The sequence below is a fragment of the Meles meles genome, chromosome 12, assembly GCF_922984935.1.
Source record: "Meles meles chromosome 12, mMelMel3.1 paternal haplotype, whole genome shotgun sequence".
NCBI classification, from domain to species: domain Eukaryota; kingdom Metazoa; phylum Chordata; class Mammalia; order Carnivora; family Mustelidae; genus Meles; species Meles meles.
Genome location: NC_060077.1, coordinates 21,714,763 through 21,738,342, shown reverse-complemented (window position 1 = coordinate 21,738,342; position 23,580 = coordinate 21,714,763). Strand labels below are relative to the sequence as shown.

General features: G+C 44.4%; 1 protein-coding gene across 1 annotated transcript; it reads left to right on the top strand.

Moving 5' to 3' along the window:
- Positions 1-21,947: 21,947 nt before the first annotated feature.
- Positions 21,948-22,609, top strand: LOC123953785 (eukaryotic translation initiation factor 1-like). Its single transcript, XM_046024142.1, has one exon. It carries the CDS (start codon positions 22,095-22,097, stop codon positions 22,434-22,436), a length of 342 nt encoding a protein of 113 aa, XP_045880098.1. The 5' UTR covers positions 21,948-22,094; the 3' UTR covers positions 22,437-22,609.
- The last annotated feature ends 971 nt before the right edge of the window (positions 22,610-23,580 follow it).

The window sequence follows — 23,580 nt, the reverse complement described above, 5'->3', positions numbered from 1 at the left end:
AAGTCACTGGCAAAGCAAGTACAATGATTAAATTAATAGGACTTGAACCCAGGTGATCTGAGCCCAGGACGGGCTCCCCTGACTCCTGTCTTCTAAATGATGTCCTTGAGCTCTAAGTGATGGGGCTGCTTGGTTAAATAAGATAACAGTACATGTTCAAGGGTGTGCTAAGCTGTAAAGTCCCATGAAAAATATTCTTTCCAACTCAGTTCTTGCTACTCCAAGTCCACTCCCCACGCCTGGGTCACAATGGCCAACCCAATTCTAACTGTGGGTTTTTTCCCTCCTGATTACTTTGCATAGAATGCTCTCCTTCACTCACCTTAGTGTGAATTTGCTGGAAGGTGAACTCTCCCAGATATCCTTGATCATAAAATAGAGGACTTTGCCTCTCATTTGCATGGCACTCAGCAGCATTTTCTGTGTGCATATGTGTGACTGTCCGTGTCTGTGTGGTGTGTTAGGGACAGCAGGTGTTTCAAAACCGAAAACCACCCAGCTGACCTCATTGGCCTAGAGTCATTTCAGGATTACGGCAGAGTTGACAGTAAAGAGGATGGACATACGTTGATGTAAATCTCAGTTTGAATCTCACTTCTGTCATTACCCATGTGATCGTAGCCCAAGCAATTTCCCCTCTGTGAATCTCAGCTTCTCCTCTGTAACTGAAGGTGATAAGCTACGGTAGAAATTCTGGTGGGGATTAAATGAGATGAGAAGGCACCCAGGTAGGGCTCCACAGGACTGGAATGAGTGAAGTCCACATCCGTGGGGTCAGGCCTGATCACCTCTGTGCCTAGACTTGCTGATACCCACACACACTCCTACGGCCCCCACTACCCAAAGTTGTTTCCGGAAAGAGCCAAGAGTGGAATCTGGCAGACCACAAAAAGTCCTGGAATTCTGGCCACACTCAAGTCTAGAATGCTCTCCTTCAGAGAATCACATTCTCCGAGCCAATGCTGAAACATTTAAGACTTAATTGGGGATTGGAACAGCTCCAGCCCTGAAGCTCTCCTTCCTGCCAATGTCACCCCCTGCTGCGCCAGCCTTCCGACCTTCATGGAGTCTGTTGGCGTCACCAAACCTGACCCCTCTGAGAGCCAACATCAGTCTCCTGGAAGGACTCCTAATCCAGCCACCAGGACCCCCAAAGCTAAAGTGATCATTATTGAAGATGAGTCCCTCCAAGGAGCCAAGTTAGGTCACAGATTTTTAAAATTATATGCGCTCCCCATTTTTCGTAGATTCCTCCACTTAGATCAGTTGTTTATTTAGCAAGTATTTCTTGGGGCCTACTGTGTGCAAGGCACTGGGATGGCAGTGGGAGCTGGAAGGACACCCCTTACCTTCACAGAATAGCATTCTAACACTGGTACTCCATAGGCAGTTTAACTGACCACTTAATTAAAATCGTGCGATGTGGGTGAGGGGGGAAAAAAAAAGAAAGAAAGAAAAAGATCGTGTGATGTGCTGGAAAGATACAGATGTCTGACAAGTAGATGTGGATCCAGGAAGGCCTCTCGGAGCTGGTGGCATTTTAGCTAAGAACTGAAGATAAGTGGAAAGAGGTGGGGAGAAAGCTTCCCAGCAGAACGTGCAGCTTGGGCAAAATCCCTGAGTAGAAGGAGCATGTATGGAGAGAGCAGGGGGATGCGGTGTGAGGTGAAGCCTGAGACAGCCTGAGACGTGGCAGAAGTCCCACCCTGCAGGGCCATGGAACCCACACCAAAGAGCTGGGTTTGTGTCCTGAGAGCAGTGGAGAGCCACAGAAGGCATTAAGCAGGGATGGGACCTGATCTGGTTGGCCTTGTGAACGAGAGCGCTGGCAGCTCTCTGGATAATGACCTTCCCCTCCCTTTCACATAGTCCAGAAAAAGGCCTGGGTGGGGGCGCGGGGTGGAGGGGGAGAGGCTAAATTTTTCTGGAGGACTTTCCTTATAAACAGCTTTAAATAGGAACAAGAGGAAGCAAACAAATGATAGCTCTGTCCATCCAGGCCTTAATTTTTCTAAACAAACAAAAATGATGAACAACATCGGGGCAAAGTGTTTCCACCCTCGAGGCCTTGAAAAGAAATAAAATTTCTGTTTCGCCTCCTCCTCGGAAGCAACAGGGACCAGTGGGCGCCATGGAAATAGACACCACATGCAAATTGTAACTTTGTGGGGCTAATCATCCGGAGGTGGGGAGGTGAGATCCGGGGTCACGGGCAAGATCTGGGTGTTGGGGCTCATGTGACAACATCTGACCTCTCCCCTATGCTGCCCTGTCTTTGTTGCTCCATCAGTCCAGCTCCCATCCATATGGACACCCAGCACATATTAGGAAACTCCCACAGCTGAACCCTTGCTCCAGAAATGTTGCTACAATGAAAAGCCCCCTCGGGATTCTTTATGACCACTCCAATCACTCTTAGAACCCAACGAATGTGCAAGAGAGAAAGTGATTTCCCAAGACTGCGGGATCACAGTCCAGACATCATGGGATGTTTGGCTCCAGAAGCCTTCATCTGCTGGTCACGAGGTGCAGGACTTCGACACCTCCCCAGGGAGTCTCCCCCCGACCTAGAGATGCTATGGTTGTTTATTACCAGGACTCAAACTGGGCAAGAGCTGTTGGCTATTTGGATTGGTTATTTCACTCGTTATTCTGTGTCTCCACACAGCAAGGCTTTCGCGTTGGTGAGTGCTGGATGGTCACGTGGCCATGAACTTCACAGCTGAGAGCAACACGCATATTGCAGCTTAAAGCTCTTGTGGGTCAAGGATCTGGGTAGGGATGAGCAGGGTCCTGTGTTTGGGGTCTCAGAGGTCTGCAATGAAGTGTCCCCTGGGGCTGCAGTCTCATCAGAGCCTTGACTGGAGAGGGATCTCTCTCCAAGTTTATGAAGGTGCTACCAGCACGCGGTTCCTGGTGGCCTGTCGGCTTTAGGGCCTCGCTTCTTGCTGACCATTGGTCAGAGGTGGCTCCTAGAAGCTATGCCAGCTCCTTGGGACTTGGCCTCCCCAGTGCAGCCACTGACTTCACGGATCTCATGCATCTCAAGATGGGCATTATAATTTTATAGTCTCCTTTCCCTTGCAGGGTGTACTAGTTAAAAGCCAACCACAGGTCTGCCCCACACTCCAGGGCAGGGCACTGCCCAAGGGGTGTGAACACCGAGAGGTGTGAACACCAAGAGGTGGGATCACAGGAACAACCTAGAACCTGTCCATTGCATGACCACTTTTTCCTTGGTTCGGGAGCATGAAGTCCTTGGTCACTGGTTCAAGCAACTTGCTATTTATTATGGGGGAAAAAAGTCTATGGTTTGGCTAAAATTTATACTATGAGTAATGGAAAAGAACTAGTTCTAGCAAAATAGGACACAAGGGAGTCAAGAATTGAGTGAGGGTACATGCTGAGACTCAGAGGTGATGCTTGATGGAATAACACCATCACACATGGAGATGAGGTCCACAGGACTGTGTCCCTAAACACTCATCTGGTTGGTGACAGAGTGAGTACGCCATGGCTTAGCGCAGGGCCTAGGAGCCAGCATGTTATATGTACAGCTTGGGTCTCAACTTTCTTACACTCTGGTTAAGGGAACTTAGGCAAATGCTCTGACCTCCCAAAGCTCCTGGTTCTTTGTTCAGAAAGTGGGAACAGTAACAGGAGTATCATGCAGATTGGAGATAACCCACATAACATACAACGATGCACAGAACAGTGTTTTATGTTAGAACGGCTAAAATTAAAAAGTACAAACAAAACCAAATGTTGACAAGGATGCAGAGCAGATGGAGCTTTTGTACACTGCTGGTGTGAGTGTGAAATGGTTTGACCATTTTGGAAAATTGGCAGTAGCCACTAAAGTTAAATATACGTTTACCATATGACCAAGGACTTTTACTCCATGTATGGAGTAAAATATGTAGATTTCTATGGGACAGAAATCTATATATTTAGATTTGTAGATTTCCTACAGAAATAAGAGCTTCGTATGGATATTAAAAAAATAATCTGTATGCAGATATTCATAGCAGCTTTACTCGCAGCCCAAACAGAAGCAATCCAGATATCCATCAACTATGGAATGGATAAATTGTAGCATGCTCATACAATGGAATACTACACAGCCCTGAGAAAGCCCAAGCCAGTGGTGCACGCAACCGCATGTGTAAGTCAAAGGTAATGCTAAATTAAAGGAGTCAGACACAAAGAGTAACTATGTTATAAAACCTTTTATATGCAACTGAAAAAAACAAAGCTAAGAGCCTGCTGGTATCCGTCTGAATAGAGGTCACATTGGGTAGGGGCTGGCTGGAGGGGGAGGAGGGAGCCTCCTGGGGGCAACTAATGTTTTACATCATGATCTATTTATGTACTTGATCTAAGTAAATAAAAATAAAGTACTTGGTGTTGACACCCAGTTCCAGTCCCTAACCCTTCTTGGCTAGAAAGGCAGCGGGCTTTAGGAGAGAGGACATCTGTCTTGTCCAAGCCCAAGGTTCTCCCACTCGCTGATATTGACCAGGGAAGCAACATGTGTGCACATAATCATGTGATTAACTATCTACTTGAACTTGATCAGAAGCAGATGAAACCCCCCTAGAGTTCTCAAAAACAAACCAAGAAACCGCTTTCTCTAATGTGTCTCTTTCCTTCATGGAGCGTCTTGCCCACAGAGTCCCACCTGCGACCCTAGGAGGTCTGCATATCTGCCTTCTCTCATTATTTCATGACAGTAACACTGGGGACATTTGCTGTCCTGAATCCCCATATTTAGCATCCCTTCCGAGTGAAACCCCTACTGGGGGTTTTCTTCTAAGGGTGTGCAAACCACATCATGCTCTTGGGACCACAACAAGGTCAATGGCAGATGTTTCCCCTCCCACATCTAGCAGGTGTTAAAATAACTCAGTTTCCATTACTTGTCTCCGGGAGGGAGCTTTTGACAGAGGGCTGCTTCCCCTCGCTTATATCTAGCTACTTGTTTCTACCTTATTATTAGACCTCTTTTATCCCCCTTTGACTCTCCATCACTTAGTGCAACGTAAGCCCTCAGTAAATGCAGCAGTGATCACTGCTTGGCAACAAGAGCAGCGTGGTCACTGAGAAGTCAGCCCCACTGTGGAGAAGAAATAACCCAGGCAGGTCGGTGGCCACCTCTCTGAACTTGCCCTCCAAACCCTCTCCCTCTGACACACTTGACCCCAATTCAAGGTGTAAGGAGCAACTTTGATGATTAATTCTGCTTCCGAGATTCCTTGATTGCAAGAAGAGGTGCCCTAGAGCAGTGATCTTTTAAGTTGTGACTCAAGGCTAGTTGGTGGTAAGTCATGCAATACATTTAGACAGAGGCAAGTCACATCTTAAAACGAAGTAAGATTTAAAAAGAAGAAGAAGAAGAAGAAGATAGAATGGAATAAAAAATCATCAGAGAGTGAGTCACAGTGTAAGTTTTGAGCATTGTTTTATGAAACGCTTGTTTCAGAGGTGCATGTGTGTGCTGGTGTGTGTACGTGGGTGTGGGTGTGTGTACACTATCCCACTTCGTAAAATGTATATCTTTTTTTTATTTTTTTAAAAGATTTTATTTATTTATTTGATAGACAGAGATCACAAGTAGGCAGAGAGGCAGGCAGAGAGAGAGGAAGAAGCAGGCTCCCTGCTGAGCAGAGAGCCCGATGTGGGGCTGGATCCCAGGACCCTGGGATCATGACCTGAGCCGAAGGCAGAGGCTTTAACCCACTGAGCCACCCAGGCGCCCCTGTAAAATGCACAGTGGGCCAGGATCAAAGGCTTTGAATGCCCCTGAGCCAGATCATGTATGCCCATGCATTCTGGTCACTGCAAATATAAATTCATAATTCACTGACTTCACTCAAGTAAACTGTAAAATTGAGTCCTTAAAACAAAGGCCAGTCCCACCTCCATGGTTGCTCCCCTCAAGGTACAACCACTCCATCAGAACCACCCAACAGCAGCCTGAAAAAATCACTCCCAGGCTGCCTGATTTCATGTCGAAATGGAAATTGCAGCCACAGTGATCAATGCAAATTGTTTTAGGGGAAGACACTCTGACTTCTTGGGTGGATAAAATGCACTTTGGAGAAGAGGATTTGAGAGCGTGGCCTTTTAAGAGACAGCTCAGTCAGAAAAGGCTCCTTCATAAAGCCAAAATGATAAGGCTGTGAGATTAAGGGCCAGACACTTAACTTCTTTGGGCTTCCACTTGTCTGATGATAAAACAAGGAGTAAGTGGGGCTGGAAAGGAGCCGGGAGATGAAACACTTCCTTTTTCCCCTTTCAGATTTCTGTGTTGCCTCATTTCCAGTAAGAAGGTGCTGCTTTTTCAACTTCCAAGTACAAGATTTAAAGTTAACATAAAAGGAGACAGTTGGGTTGGGTTGTGGTCTCCCAAGGTTGGAAACTCATGTCCCCTTTTAATAAAAACGGAAATTATATGTGCTTGGGCCACCTTTGCAGTCTTCGCTCTTCCCCATGTTAACTTTGGAACCAGACTGAGGATGTCTTTAAGGAGGAAGGGAGGGAAGGAGGATGGGAAAGAAAGAAGCAAAGCTAACTTGAGCCTGAGGTTAAGGGGCATGGACTTTCCTGAAGATTTGGGAGAAATGTGGAGAGAGGGTGTTACATCACACATCACAGAGCAAAACTGCCCAAATATCCTCCTGGAATCTCTCTGCTCATTCTCCTAATTCCTTGAGTTCTGGGGCGGTGTTTATCTTGTTCCTCACCCCAACCCTCTCTGCTGGATTTTTTCTGTGTCCCAGACTGCTGGAACCCAGAGTTACCAGGAGCCCCCAGTTTCTCCTTGCTCTCCCTTGAACCATCTCCACCTCTCCCTGGTCCTGCTGGCCAATAGAGACATCAAGCCCACCTCTAGACCCTAGACCCCAAGACCACCTCTAGAATGTGGGGCATTCAACAGAGGGTGGCCGCCATGGACTTGCATGACTTTCCATAGACTCCTACATCAACCCCTTTTACGGATTTCCCGTGTCATCTGGACACACACTGTTGCCAGATTTCCCTGCAAGCCCTGGTCCTTTACTTGTGCCAGTGCTTGTAATGAAGCTTAGTAACCAATGTTTACTGAATTCTCTCCATCCACAGCTCCCCTTCATGGGCCTTTCTTTCCCAGCATCTTCTGCACACACGGGTGTTCTGATTCCTATAATACAATCCGTATTCCACAAGGCCGTGTGTTTCCACTTCTGTAACTGACCCTTCAGTGATGTACCCAGGTTCTGGCCCCTGGCCTCAAAGACAGCAGGTGCAAGATGAAGCTGAAGATGTCAATAAAGAAAAAGACCCTACAGGACCTTGAAGCTTGGGTAAGGAGCCTGGACTGAATTCTGAGGACTAGGAAGACATTGACTATGTTATGCAAGCACTTGGTATGACTATGTTTCTGTTTTTAAAATGAAGAGCTGTACAGAGGATAGCTTAGTGGGGAGTCAGAGAGGCTACAGGGAGCCCAGGGAAAGGGCCATCACACACATCCCTGAGTGTTTATTTTTATCAACATAGCTGGAGCAGCCGGTCAATGAAAGTTAAACTTTAATCATGGCATGAAAGGTAATAAATCACTCGTTGAACCAATATTTACTATTTCTGGGCCATGGGTCCTCAATGAAATGTGGATGGTCACTTCTTTTTCCATCCTGGATCCAGAATGCCCTGAAATAATGACAATAGGGATCAGGTCGACAAGATGAACGGGAAGCTGGCTAAGTGGCACTGAGAATCCTGGGTGACAATAGCCATGGGGTAGCACCAGCAGCCAAATCTGCAGGGGCTGGTTCATCAGCAATAGTTGGAAAATGTTCCAACCACTGCCGTGTCAGCTCTGTTCTATCCCAATGTCCAGAGCAGTTTTCTGAGATCACAACTCAAGGCAACATTACCTTTCTGAAAATTAAGCCCCAAAAGATGCACCTCCATCTTTCCTTCTCTGCTAGGAAAAGAAAGAAAAATGAGAGATGAGAAAAAGAAAAATGGAGTTGGATCATATAGTCTGGTTCTCAGTTAAAAACAACAACAACAAGATTCAGCTGCCTTCAGCATCCGTCTTGTGCATTTCTGCTTTGGGGCTTGTGTTCAGTGAGAGCAGTTTGATTGGGGGGGAGTCCCTCAAGCCTGGAGGGGCATATGGATCTGAGGTAGCAGCAGTGAGAGGACGAGGGGGAAGTTTCCCTTCAGCCTAAAGAAAACTCATTCTCAATTCTTCTGACATTTGGGGGACTATCTTTATTCTCATGTCACAACAGAGAAATGGAAGGAACTGATAATGTCGAACTCTAATGGTCTGGAGTGTCCTTTTGTTCCCCCCAAATGGATCCTCCCAGATTATAACTGGGAGGAGAAGCTCCCAAGGGTCATGAAAATGCAGAGAATGCCTGAAATATCAGGCAGAAATTAAGTAACACGTGCACCAAAGCTCCTAATTAGCTCTTCCATTATTTTCTGGATGAAGATGCTTCTCTTCTTTTGTCTCTGTCTATTTCTCTCCCTCTCTCTCCTTCCCGCCACATCACTCCCCTGTAGAAATACTCTATGAATACACCAGATAACATCCCCAAGCAACAGTCCGGTCCTGCTCCTTGTCACTGTGCCCTCACCCCTGGAAACTCCCAGCCAAATCCCCTATCCAATGACCACATCATGAGTGCCTTCCATTCCCCACCCCTTTCCAAAGGACACTGCTGCCTCCATTTGGCATCTCAGGCTCCCCCCCCCTTTTTTTTAACACAGTGCCAGCCTATGTCAGGTACTGTTCCAGGTGCTGGAGACACAGGGACAGTAGAATGGGCAAGGGCTCTGCCCTTGAAGAACTCTTATTTTAACAGGAGACAGAGACAGCAGGTGAATAAATGTACCAGGCACCATTAGGCGGTAAACAAGTGCTGTGGAGGAGTTAAAAAGTGACTGGTAGAGTGTGCTAAAGAGGAAGATCTTTCTAATTGGGGGGTCAGGGAAGGTCTCCCTGTGGAGGAATCGAGGCCTGGGTAGGTGCCAGAAGGAGGAGAAGCCAGGAGAAGAGCACTCTAGACAGAGACTAGCAAGTGCAAAGATCCTGGGTCAGGAATGAGCTCTGAGAATTTAATGTTCTGTCAGCTGAGGGGGATAGGTGGGATTCCAGCTAATAAGATCTGAGAGGTGGACAGGAACCAGATGGCATAGAGTCTTCTAGAACCTGTTAGAAATGACGGAAAGCCATGGAAGGATTTTGGCCATGGGTGGGAAGGTCTGTATTTCTTTTATGGAATATTCACCATCTTTTTGCCCAAAGCCTCCTCATAATTAGGCTCTTTGGTTGTCAAGATAAACAAATACTTCTATGTATAGATTACTAAGTGCTAGGAATTCATACTGGGCCTCATAAACTCTACATTTTAGAACTAGAAGTAGTCTCTGAAAATCATCTATTATAATATCATTTATTACTTCACATTTTATGATTAAATTTTTCATATTTATTTTATTTTTGATACAATAAACAATAACAAAAAAATTATTTGATTGTAAAAGTAATAGTGTTGATTCCATTAAGGATAGTTTGGGTATGAATAATGAAAACTCAACTCATTGGCTTAAAACCATAAGAACTATTTATTAACCACTTTTTGACTGAAAAGTCCAACAGTATGTCAGCTTCAGGCAAGGCTTGATCTAACTGCTTGACAATAATATCAAGGACCTGCTCTTTTCATTTGTTCTGTTTGCTCTACAATCCATAGTATAAGTCTCCTCCTAAGGTTGGCTTTCTTTATAATTGCAACTCCCATGGCTATGATCTTACTTGTTACTATCTAATGAGAGAGAGCCACATCTATTTTAACTTGCCCAGCTAAGATCCTGAGATTAAATTTGGACCTGCTTGGAGAATGTGTCCATACCTGAACCAATCACTGAAGCTAGAAGGAGGCAAGGACCTCATTAGCTTAGCCCAGGTCATATGCTCTACCCCGAGACTGGGGTGGGGGGTGGGGGACTGGAGTTAATTTTTGCAGAAGCACATCAACTAAGATTAGAAAGGAGATGATTCTCTCCCCAGCAAAAATTAGAGTCATATTGTCAAAGCTGGGAATCGTTGGGGGGTGGCTGAATTAGACCCTGGTGGCTCAGTGGGTTAAGCCTCTGCCTTCGGCTCAGCTCATGATCCCAGACTCCTGGGATCAAGCCCCACATCGGGCTCTCTGCTCAGCGGGGAGCCTGCTTTCCCCTCTCTCTCTGCCTGCCTCTGCCTACTTGTGATCTCTGTCTGTCAAATAAATAAGTAAAATCTTTAGAAAAAAAAGAACCTTCACATGCATAAATCTTATAGAACCTCTTGTTTACTGAATTAACTCAAAGGAAACATCTTCAACTGGTAGTAAGGGAGCCATCAGAAAGGGGAATTTTATTAGTTGCTATATGCTAACAGCTATATAACAAATATTCCCAAATCTCAGGGACCTAAAACAAGGTCACTTGTCAAAGCGGTCCAGACTAATGTGGGTTGGAAGTTACTCTGCTCCATATAGTCATTCAAGGACCCAGGATTCTTGTGTCTGAAAGCTCCTCCAAGCCCCGCCGCCTTAGGAACCTTTATTGCATTTTCTACATCCAATGGGCAGATGAGGAACGAGCACACAGAGAAGTCACATCCACCCTTAACTGCGTTGGCCCAGAGGTACCACGTTACATTTATGGTCTCATTCCATTTGCTGGAAGTAGTTAAATGGTCTCATCTGTATCCAGGGGAGCTGGGAAACGCCATGTAGCAGGTACTCAGGGTAGAGGCACATGGATATTGGTGAGCACAGGCACCTTTCCAACAGCATGGCATTGACCACAGCTTCTAGAATCTCTGCAGTTCACTCGTGTGCACCTTGTGGGAAATTCAGAGACCCCACAAACACCTGATCTGAGATTTTTATAACTGATCCACAACAGGAAGTGCACAGTGAGATGGGGTAGATGATTGTTCAAGAAATATTCGCTCCCTCTCCCTTCCCTGGTAGATGATTGTTCAAGAAATATTCGCTCCCTCTCCCTTCCCTGCGGAGGGGGTGGAGCCTATTTCTCCACCCCTCTCTGGTGAGTTACACTACTTGACTTTGCTTGGCCAATGGAATGAGGCAGGGGTGACTGAACGCTAATTCTGAGTCTAGACCTCAAGGGACCTCCCTACATCTATTCTCAAATAAAAAGCTTATTTAAAAAAAGAATATAGTCAGGGGCATCCCTGGAGGATAAAGGAGGAAGTTTAAACATAGATTGTAGTCACATGCCTCACTTTGTGCGACCCTGGGGAAGTCAGCTAACTCTCCAGAATTTCAACTTCCTCCTTCCACAAAATGTGAGTGCCATGGTTTCTTTCTCCCAGGGCGGTGAAAATATGTAAAGAAGACCCCCATGCATAAGCCAGAAGGCATAGAGAAAACAGGCAATTATGGCTATGGTCAGCATTGTTATTTCTTTTTCAGTAGGAAAAATACATGAGAAAAATCTCACCTTCCTGACCAAGAATAAAGAATGGAATAATTTCCCCCCATAGGTTGTGCATGCTGAGAACACAGAACAGTTTGGGTAATGGTTGAGATAAAGGTATGGATGTGTGAGTTACCGGAGAGCAGTAGACAGTTCCTGACTCTTCCTTCCCTCCCAAGTTAGCCAGACAGTCAGTGTAGACAGAGTGGACTCCCCACCCCACTGACTTGAGGTGAGACCGCATGCCTTGTTTTGGCCAATGCCTATAAGCAGAGACCTTGCATACACTTGTGTTCTGTGACTTGTCCTCTCTACAGGTAGCCACTGACACTTTGTCCTGGTCCCAACGTGACAGACAAGTGGAACTGCCCTGAATCCAATGCCCAGACCCAGAGGAGAGAGAGAAATAAGTGTTGTCTGCGGCAGACCACTGAATTTTGGGAGTTGCTAAGCAGCATGATCACAGCAGCAGCTAATTACAAGTGGCTTGTTACAGAAACACTTGGGTGCAATCCACGTTTCTAGGTTTTGTGTTACGCTGACTCCATGGAGAGGAAATTATCCTTATTGGAAAAGCAAGTGGAGCCCCTCCAAAGTCAGGCCACCAGAGTGGAAGAAGAGCTGATCTCCCATGTAAAACTTGCGTCTTGGGCTGCTTGAGAATTTTCCTATCACAGTCTTTACTTGGAATGCCTCCGTTTCTCATTGATTATTTTTTCTTTATGGTTATTCATGGAATAGTCATTATGTGTTAAAGAGAGCAGACACTTCATGAAAATAATCCCTAGATCATACAGGACTCCTGCAAAGTTAGCATCATTGTCCCCGATTTACAGAGGAAGAGATGAGGTCCCAGAGGGCTTCACTGAGACACACAGCTGCTAAGTAGAAGCCCTCGGGCTCAAGAATGTCTTAGGTTTCCACAGTTCTCCTTTTTTTATTTATTACAACTATTATAAAAGTAAACATGCATTTAAGACGTGGATGCTGGAATTATGGGTTGGGGTCAGAAATGAATCGCTGAGCTTGAGTTTGGAGACCCTGACAGCTTGGTGAGGGAGAAAACTTCAGATAATAAGACTGCACAGTGATCAAGTCACCACCTGATTCAACAGTGACTGTCTGTTAACCACCTGTTCCATGCCAGGACTCTCAGGTGCTGAAGATGCAAAACAACACCTGTCTGAATTTTGTTCTGAGGATGATGGAGATCCACAGAAAATATTTAAGCTATGAGATCAGTAAGAAGGCTACTACAGGAGTCCAGGAAAAGTATGATAGTGACCTGGATTGGGAGAAGGTGATTCAGAGGGTATCTAGGAAGTAAAATCAATATGACTGGGTCATGAGGGATTGGAGAGGACCAAGAAAAAGGAAATGATAAAGGTGACCCCCACATTTCTGATTTGGGCAATTGAGTGACATGTGGTGCTGTTTTCATAGATGGGGACACTGAGGGAGAAATCGACTTTTCTGTTTCTTTGAGAGGGAGATGACGAACTCAGTTTTAGATAGGTTGATTTACAGGTAGATGCCTATGAGAAATTCAGGAAAGGAAGTGTGCCTGGGTGACTCAGTCCGTTAGGCATCTGATTCTTGATTTCTGTTTAGGTCATGATCTCATGGGTTGGGGGATCTCATGGGTTGGCCAAAACAAGGCGTGGGGTCTCACCTCAAGTTAGTGGGGTGGGGAGTCCACTCTGTCTACACTGACTGTCTGGCTAACTTGGGAGGGAAGGAAGAGTCAGGAACTGTCTACTGCTCTCCGGTAACTCACACATCCATACCTTTATCTCAGCCATTACCCAAACTGTTTTATGTTCTCAGCATGCACAACCTATGGGGATTCCATGTTCAGTGGGGAGTCTGCTTCTCTCCTTCTCTCTCTCCCTCTGCCCCTTCTCTTTCTCTGTCTCTCAAATAAGTAAATGAATCTTTAAAAAGAAAAAGAAATTTAAGAAAGGATTCTAGAAGCAACTGGACATGTGGGACTAAAGTACGAATCTCTGTTTATTTCTTTTCTGATAAAATGGTCCCCATTCTAATTGGGTAAATATCCAGGTCCTGATTTCTTACGGAAAACTCACCCTTGATGAGTTTGAAGTAGCCATGCTGCTTTGGTTTCTGAAATTCAAAGAAGAATTTTGATACATCTGTCCTAGGATACATCACAAAATGAGGACCATCATGTTAGTCTTTCTTTTTCCTAAGCATTTTATTATGGAAAATTTCACATATGTACCAAAGCAAATAATAATAATAATAATTCTCCTATATGCCCATCATGAAGATTCAAGTCACTATTCATGATCATTCCCCTTTCCTTTTTACCTCCTCCCCTCCCCCAGACTGGATTATTTGAAATGAAGTCCAGACATTACATCATTCTATCCATGTACATTTCAGTATGCATCTGTGAAAGATAAGAATTCTCTCTCATTTTAAAAGCGTAGTCATATGGGGCATCTGGGTGGCTCAGTGGGTTAAAGCCTCTGCCTTCGGCTCAGGTCATGATCCCAGGGTTCTGGGATGGAGCCCCACATCGAGCCCTACATGGAGCCCCAAGCCAGGCTCTCTGCTCAGCAGGGAGCCTGCTTCCCCGCCCCCCTCTCTCTCTGCCTGCCTCTCAACCTACTTGTGATCTCTGTCTGTCAAATAAATAAATAAAATCTTTTCTAAAAAAAAGTAGTCGTATGTCATTATTAACAAAAAACTTAACAATATTTGATTAATATTAGCAAAAACCCAGTCAGCATTCAAGTTTCCCCGGTTATTTCTCTGACCTCCAAACTTGTTTTTACAGCTGCTTTGATTGGGTTAGGATTTAAACAAGGGACACATTTGCATTTGATTGATACATCTCTTTAGATCCTTTTTATCTATAGCGTCTCTCTCTCTTTAAACAATTTCTCTAGCAATTTGTTTATGAAAAAACTGAGTCGGTGGAGTTTCTCACATGGATTTTCTTTTTTTTTTTTTCATTTTATTTATTTTTTCAGTGTAACAGTATTCATTCTTTTTGCACAACACCCAGTGCTCCATGCAAAACGTGCCCTCCCCATTACCCACCACCTGTTCCCCCAACGGATTTTCTTGATTGTATCTACCTCGTGTCTTTTAATGTTTCTCTGTCCTTTGTAATTCCTATAAATTTGTCATGAGATTTATTAGATTTTTGGCCCAATTCAGGTTTGAGTTTGAGGTGAGAATTTCCCCAGGAAGCTGAGTTATTCCATCAGAAGGCACGTAAATTCCACTGGTCTCCTTTTGGGAAAATCTAGCAGATTTGTGATGACAACTGCTTAGAATCGTTATTTCCTAGGGCATTTGCAAAATGGTACAATTCTAATTATAATACTCCTTCATTACTCTTCATTGATCAGTTGGACTACTTCTGTGAAGAAAGCTTTTCTTCATCAGCTAGGTCATTACACTAGGTAAGGTGAGCTAGCTGCCTGAGGCTTTTGTTTACTAATTATCACAGAATAATGGTTTGGTTCTTTTACATCCTCCAAAAGGAACCAGTAAGTTTTGGGTTTTCGGTTTATCTGTTTGCTTGTTTTATATTATTTTTAGTATCATCATGAATTCAGGGACTTTGATATATTTGGTGGATTTTAACGCATTGTAGTTGTTAATTTTTTAGTTGTTCAAGGAGTCCAGATGGGAGTGGAGGCCAGTAAGTTTGTGCCTGAGTCTTTTGGATGCACCCACAGTAGTCTATGACAGTTTCCTTGCTTTCCAATGTAGCAAGAAGTCTCGCTCTCATCTTGTATATTTCCTGCCCAGTCCTGGAATCAGCCATTTCTCTGAGGAGCTTGTCAGGAAATTGTTCCTAGAGACCACAATCTAGGTCATTACTATTGGGTTGGTCATTATTTCCAGGTATTTACAGTGACCAAAGCTGGAAAGTACAAGAAATTTTAAAGAGAAAATAATCATGAGCTGATACTATTTCCAGTTCATTCATTTGGTTGACTTTATATTTTTGTATCTTTTCCCTTGTATTTTAAAATGTGTCATCCACACTTCAGACCGCTTTTTAGTATCTGGAAACCCTTAGATTCTATCTTCTAAAGGAGAGAAATAGTGCTAAGTGTCATTCAGACTGTTAGAAATGATGGGCTATTTTTTCTCCTATGAAAAGGAAAAAAGAAAAATATTCAACCCTGCAACTTGGAGCCATTTTTGTTTCCTCTAACAAGGGCTTGTCTGTCAATTTTCCACAGTTTCAAAGCCCCACTGCACAGCCTGAATGAAAACACAATGTCATCGTGATTACTGAAATCAATTAAATGTCAAGGTTTTTCCATTTGCATGCAGCTTCCTTTAGACAAGAATGCTTTTCAGAAAATCTTTATTCCCTTTGGAATGCTTTAGCCTTTATAATTAATGTGACAACACAAACCCAGCCATGTCTGTAACTTCCTTCCATAGATACACAAATAGAATGTTCTAAGCATCCAAGAGTGAACTTGCTTGTTGTTTTTTTTTTTTGTAGGACTGGCACAGTCCTGGCTAGAAGACTTGACCATACTGTTGGGAGCTTTCCCCTTCTCTCCCCTCATCACTGGTCGTCTGTCTGTCCTATTGACCCGCACAGGGTCTCAGGCACCAAGCCTCTCTCCCTTTTCTACCTTGCTTCCTTCTTCCTCCAACATCATTCATGATAGATGTCACCAGCAGTCCAGCTCCCCTGCTACCACACTATCCCCTCCAATATACCCATAATATCCCCTCCATACTCAATATGGCCATCAAAACAACCTTTCTAAAAAATCACCAATCCCATAACCTTAAACTCCTGTTTAAAATTTATTGACTTTTGGTTGGTTGAAAAAATTTTGGTTGGTTTTAAAAATGTTTGGTTGGTTTTAAAAATTATTGGCTTCCCATCGATTGAGGAACAAACTCTCAAATCCTTGGATTGCTTTAATCATCTTTTGTAATCTTGCACCAAATTCATTTTTTTTTGCTTGTCCATGGAACCCCCTCTGTGTTTTTCCAACCTCATGTTCTCAGACCTTATCATGCGTTTTTATTCCTCTCTGCCTTTGCTCATATTGTTTCCTTACCCATATTGTTTCCTTACCCTTCCCTGGCATAGCCACCTAACCAACTCCTACTCATCCCACAGTACCCAGTTGGTTGAAGAATTACTTCTCCTGTGAATCTTTTTCATCTCCCTGTCTCCCACCCAAACTAGTCCTTCTCTCCTCCATGATTCTGTTACATTGTTGCCAGGTTTTATTTTAATATTTATCTTTCCTAGCCGGGAAGGGGTTCACATGCCCTCCTCTTCCTATGAACAACTGTTAACCCTGCAAATTAGTTAACCTAATGAAATAGACACATTTCTGGAAACACACAGACTACCAAAACTAACTCAAAAAGAAATAGAATATTTGAATGGACCCACAACAAGGTAAGAGATTGAATCAGTATTCAAAACCCTCTTAACAGAAAAGCCAGGGAACTGATGACCTCACTGGTGAATTCGACCGAACATTTAAAGAAGAATTAAGATTAGTTCTTCCCAAACTCTTCTAACAAACAGAAGAGGAGAGAACACTTCCTAATTCATTAAGGACGAGCATTGTTACCCAGATACCAAAGCCAGACAAAAACATCACAAGAAAAGAAAACTATATGCCCACTTCTTACCACATCATGTGAATGATTGTGTCTCACCCACCTTAGCACCTAGCACAATGCCTGGCACAGAGTGAGAAACATTAGAAGCTTCTTTATTCATGAGCCACTTAAAGCATAAACGTGGACATGTTTGAACGGGTGGAGATTGTCTAACTTGAAAGGGTTTGAATCCTCAGATATTGTTAAATGCTTATAATAATTCATCAGGAAAAATCTTTTGGAGGACAGAAGGAGAAGAGGGAAGGAAGGAAGGGGACAGTTTCTCATCTCATCACTGTGGCTATAAAACTCCTGTGTTAATTACCAGAATGTCCATGGATCGCTGTCATTACAATTTAACCATGTAAGGCACACCATCATTTTCCAAGCAAGAAGGCTGGTCCTCTGTGATTCTTTTCCAGAAAGTTAGAACAGTCCTTGGGTGTGAAACAACATGACTTCCGCAACTCACTCTACAGTAACATTTATCCTGGTATATAGGTATCCTGCGATTCCCAATTTTGTCAAGAATGTTTACGTCTTTTTCCAGCTTCTACTAGGAAAGAAGCACAATGAACCTTCCTTGATAAGCAGAGTGCAAAGTATCAGGATTTCAACAGAAATACAACAGACACATTCATGCCCATGGATTTATACACAAATGGCATTTTGGAACACTGATATCAGGCTCCAGAGTGCAAAGGTGTCGTTTTTCACTGACTGAGGTTTTACAGAAAGAAGATATTCTCCCATCACTCTGGAAGTAAATCTACCAGTTCAAACACTGCTGTGATTTCCCTCCTTCAGATTCCCCAAGGGAGGGAGTTAGGGGTCTCCAACCTGAAACTTGACTCAAGGAGGTAATGAGTTGTCCTCTTCTTGCAGAAGTGGCTGGCAGAGATGAGAGGACAGCACGAGAGCATTCCTTATGTATTTCTAGAACACGATAGATGACAATAGAGAGGAAGTACCACTGAATTTCCTCTGGAAAGAGGCTTGGGGTCATCAGGCAGATCCTTCAATGGAACTGGGGGTTGGGAACAGAATAGAGAGACGAATGATGGCTGGTTTTTATTGTTGTTCTATTTGTTTGGTTTTTGAAAAGTGCAGAACATTGAGGTAGGATGACAGTGGCATTACTAAGGAGTTATTAGAAGCTGTAGGGAGAGATGAGACAAGTGTTGGTATGAAGGTTGTATTTGCTTTCTTGTATGCCACGTGAATTCTCTCTCCAGAGTTCCCATAACAATTTCAGTAAAATATTCTTTTCTCATCAATATAGTATGCAGTTAGACCTTGGTTTGATTGTTTTTTAAGACTGAACCTAAGGGATGAGTTGGCTTTACGGTGGGCTCGCAATGACAGCTCTGCTCTCCATTAGGACCTGCTCATACTTGAACCACAAGCATAATGCTTGACAGACCAGCTCGATATTTTTAGTTGCAAAAATAAAGGACCCCAGCTTAAACTTATGTGGAGAACAAAAGGAATCTGTTGATTCATATAGGAACTGGTTTCAGGAACAACTTGATCAAGGCATTGACTCCATTTCTTGCAACTCTCTTGATTCTGCCCTCTTCCATGTGATAGTTTTCTTTTTTTTTAAAAGATTTTATTTATTTATTTGACAGAGAGAGAGATCACAAGTAGGCAGAGAGAGAGGAGGAAGCAGGCTTCCTGCGGAGCAGAGAGCCCGATGCGGGGCTCGATCCCAGGACCCTGAGATCATGACCTGAGCCGAAGGCAGCGGCTTAATCCACTGAGCCACCCAGGCGCCCCTGATAGTTTTCTTCTAAAAGTCACTTTCATTACAGTTATGACATGGCTAGAAAAGTTCCATACATCATATCTTCCTGAAGAAAAGAGAGGGCTTCTTTACCTCAATCACTGAACAAAATTCTGGGTTTCACTCTCATTAAAGCACCTTGGGCCACATGCCTACCTCTGAACCAATCCCATGGCTAAGATAACTGCCATGTTTTCACTGGCTTAAGCTGGGATCTTGTGCCCATCTCTGAGGCAATCATGTACAACAGAAGTACCTCCCTTCTTCCCTCCTTCCTTCATCCCATTCTTCCCTCCTTCTCCTTCCCCTTCTCCTCCTTCTCCTCTTCTTCTCTTTCCTTCCTCCCTCCATCCCTCCCTTCCTCCTTCCTCCCTCCCTTCCTTCTTTTCTTTCTTTCTTTCTTTCTCTCTCCCTTTCTTTCTTTCTTTTCTTCTTTCTTCAAGAGCCAGTTGTTAAACATTTATCCGCATGCCACTAGAAGGGGGCCAAAATTTATTAAGCACCCAGTGTATGCCAGGCACTTCATGTAGACTACCTGTTTATCTCTTGTAGCCCCCACACCCATGGGAAAAACTTCATGAAGCTCAAAGAGATTCACTAACTTGCCCAATGTCACCCACCTAATGTCACCCAGCAATTAGGAGATGAGACTCATATTCAAACCCAGGACTGACCGAATCCAAGTTTCATGACCTTTTCCCACCGCCACACTTGCTCTCCTCATTTGGAAAGCCACGTGTAGTAAGAAGGCACAAATATAGCTGGGTCATAGCCATGAAGGCAGGATGGGCAGCAGAAGCACTAGTTCTTCTTGTTTTCCTGCCCATCAAAACTCCTACCATGGGGCAGCTGGGTGGGTCAGTCGGTTAAGAGTCTGCCTTCCAGGTCAGGGGTGGGAGGTTGGGGGAACAGGTGGTGGGTGATGGGGAGGGCACGTTTTGCATAGAGCACTGGGTGTTGTGCAAAAAGAATGAATACTGTTACGCTGAAAAAATTAATAAAAAGGGAAAAAAAAAAAAAAGTAATTTTATGCCAAAAAAAAAAAAAAAAAAAAAAAAAAAGAGTCTGCCTTCCACTCAGGTCATGATCCCAGGATCCTGGGATAGAGTCCCACATTGGAGGTGGGGGGGGGGCAGTCCCAGCCGGGAGTCTGCTTCTCCCTCCCCTGCTATCCCTGCTTGTGCTCTCTCTTGCTGTCAAATAAATAAATAAATAATCTTTTTTTTTTTTTTTACTGCTGTGATATTTTCAATTGCCCTTAAGCTTTTCCAGCTCACTGTCAATACAGAGCTGGCCTCAAGCTTCCATTCCACTCCCCTGATGGCTTTACGTTACATGAACTTACAGCCAAATTATTGGAGTTGCCAAATGTCCATTTAATTTGGGTGCTGAAGGTCAATTAGATAAATTTACTGCTGCACTAAGCGGCTGGATGTACATATCATGAGCCAATTAGAGGACGTTTCCATGCTATTTGATCAGAGGGAAACCCTGTGTTCCTGTCATGGACTCTGTTATTGCTAGAAGGTTCCGCATAACCTAATTCGGGGGCCACATACACAATTTCCTGCAAATGCACTGCCTCCCTGGCTCATTCATGGTTGATCTTTCCAAAGGCCTTCCTTTCTTCTCCTTCATCAAGAGGAAGTATCTCTCAGCAGGGGCCACGAAAGCAACTCACAAGAAACAAACGATGAGGTCCATTATCAAAGATGTTTCTAGTAAAAGCAACATGCCCTTATTAAGATAAATTGAGGGTTCAGAACACTGATTTCTTTTTTAATGGTCCCCGCAATGTCCAGGAAACTCGTGCCCCTGCCACTTATTGAAGATTCAGTTGGACTGAGCTTATTGGTTTTCCTAGGACCACAAGGATGCCCTTCTCACTCCACCATGATTGACTTTTAATCTGTGGCAGACGTTCAATGACTTTCTGGCAGAAACAGTTCAGTAATAAGTCAGACTCTCTCTGCAAGGATCTCTCTGGACCTTTCCTGGGGATACAATTAAGCAACATGAATTTTCCCTGTAGCGTGACTCCCCATCCCTTAAATTCTATTCCGCTACACTCGGTGAGCTCCAGTTAAGTACGTGTGGGTAGAAATGCACCTCCAGCAACACACTCTCCCAGCCAAAGTGGCTGGAGGCCTTATTTACAGCTTTCAGCCTTTGGGTCGGAGTGTTTTTAAGAGAAGCGAACTCCTACTCTTCGGGAACCAGTGGCAATACTCAAGGAAGGGGGGGGCGGTTTTCAGCCTGAAAGGGGTGTGGGTTGCTACTCAGAAGAGCTGTGTGCGCCCTACAGTTAAGGAATAATAAATCCTAAGAATCTAAATGAGTTTTGTCCTTGATTTGTGGTGGGGATTTAGCCAAGTCACTCCTGTCCTGATCTGGACCTCAGATTTCCTATCTATGAAATATGAGTGTTAGACATAACCAGGGGTTGGAAAAATCAAATGACTTCAATGGCATATAAGGTAAGACAAATGAGTTCACAGAACTGAACTAACAACTTAGGGAAGCCAGAGTGTGCATGCCCTACCAAACACTGGGGTACTGGGATTGAGTCCCACATCCAGCTCCCTGCTCAGCGGAAAGCCTGCTTCTCCCTTTCCCCCTCCCCCTGCTTGTGTTCCCACTCTTGCTGTGTCTCTCTCTGTCAAATAAATGAATAAAATCTTAAAAAAAAAAAAAAAGAAAGAAAACTGGTAACAATATCAATAATTGTGGAAGTAATAATAATAATAGTTAATACAATGGAACACTTACTATCCCAGGCACTTACCCTGAATACTTATCATGTATTAGCTTGACGTGCTTCTCACAGCACTCCTAGGGGTAGACCCCATCTCCATTTACAAATGAGGAAACTGAGGCACAGAGATGTTTAGTAAGTTGCCCAGAGTCACACAGCTGGTGAGGGAAAAAGAAGTCTCTGTGGGTAAGACTTGGGAACAATTGGCTAGTTTCTGACCTCTGGACTAGGTCTCTAAAGTCCTTCCATCCCTAACAATCTGAGTCTCTATAAAAAGTAGAATCTGGCCCAGTCACTGAGCCGCCGCGGAGGACTCAGCAGCCTCCCCCTTGAGCCCCCTCGCTTCCCGACGCTCCGTCCCCCCCGCCCGCCTTCTCCCGCCGCCGCCGCCTTCCGCAGGCCGTTTCCACCGAGGAAAAGGAATCGTATCGTATGTCCGCTATCCAGAACCTCCACTCTTTCGACCCCTTTGCTGATGCAAGTAAGGGTGATGATCTGCTTCCTGCTGGCACTGAGGATTATATCCATATAAGAATTCAACAGAGAAACGGCAGGAAGACCCTTACTACTGTCCAAGGGATCGCTGATGATTACGATAAAAAGAAACTAGTGAAGGCGTTTAAGAAGAAATTTGCCTGCAATGGTACTGTAATTGAGCATCCAGAATATGGAGAAGTAATTCAGCTACAGCGTGACCAGCGCAAGAACATATGCCAGTTCCTGGTGGAGATTGGACTGGCAAAGGACGACCAGCTGAAGGTTCATGGGTTTTAAGTGCTTTTGGCTCACTGAAGCTTAAGTGAGGATTTCCTTGCAATGAGTAGAATTTCCCTTCTGTCCCTTGTCACAAGTTTAAAAACCTCACAGCTTGTATAATGTAACCATTTGGGGTCTGCTTTTAACTTGGACTAGTGTAACTCCTTCATGCAATAAACTGAAAAGAGCCATGCTGTCTAGTCTTGAAGTCCCTCATTTAAACAGAGGTCAAGCAGTAGGCGCCTGGCAGTGTCCGGCCTGAAACCAAGCAGTAACGTGAGGTTTCGGTCCAGCCCAGAGCCCCAAGATCACAGACGGCTATGTCTGGCCAGAAGCTCCTCGGCTCTCCCTCTTCAGAGTTCCCTGCCCTAAGAGAATGTCACCACCTGAACCGTCCACGGTGAAGCTGAGAGGACAGGATGGGGTAAGGCGGCAACCGCAGCTGTGCTGCTACAGAGAGTCACTGGTAGTCAAAGCTCGATCCCTGGTGTCTCCAACCTGACCAGGTGGGCAGAGCTTAGGGCGGCCACCTTCCCTCAAGTGAGGCCTCCTAGGACATCTGACTTGCCACCAGGTCTTTTTGACCAGACACATCCTAGCTAATCGATGTCCAAACACCAGAGTGTGAGGCCAACCTTCTATCTGAGTTAAACTTTTGACAAGGGAACAAGCTTCAAACTGATTGATGTGTCAGTCATGTAGCTAGCTGTAGAGCTTGCAACTTACTAGCGACAGCTGCCCAATGCCATGTGAAGTAACAGACTGGTTTTTGGTTTATTTCTTCCTTCAGTTTAATGTTATGTAATGTATTTAAACCCTTATTTAAATAAAACTTGTTTTCAGAAAAAAAAAAAGTAGAATCTGAACATAATAGTTGTTCAGTCAAGATTAGTCAAGTCATCATCTAGGAATTAAACTTCTTTTTTTTAAATATTTTATTTATTTATTTGACAGAGAGAAATCACAAGTAGGCAAAGGGCAGGCAGAGAGAGAGAGAGAGAAGCAGGCTCCCTGCTGAGAGCCCCATGCGCATGGGGGGGCGGGGGGGGGGGCGATCCCAGGACCCTGAGATCGTGACCTGAGCCGAAGGCAGAGGCTTTGACCCACTGAGCCACCCAGGCGCCCCATAGGAATCAAAATTCTCAACAGCAGGTAGCATTTA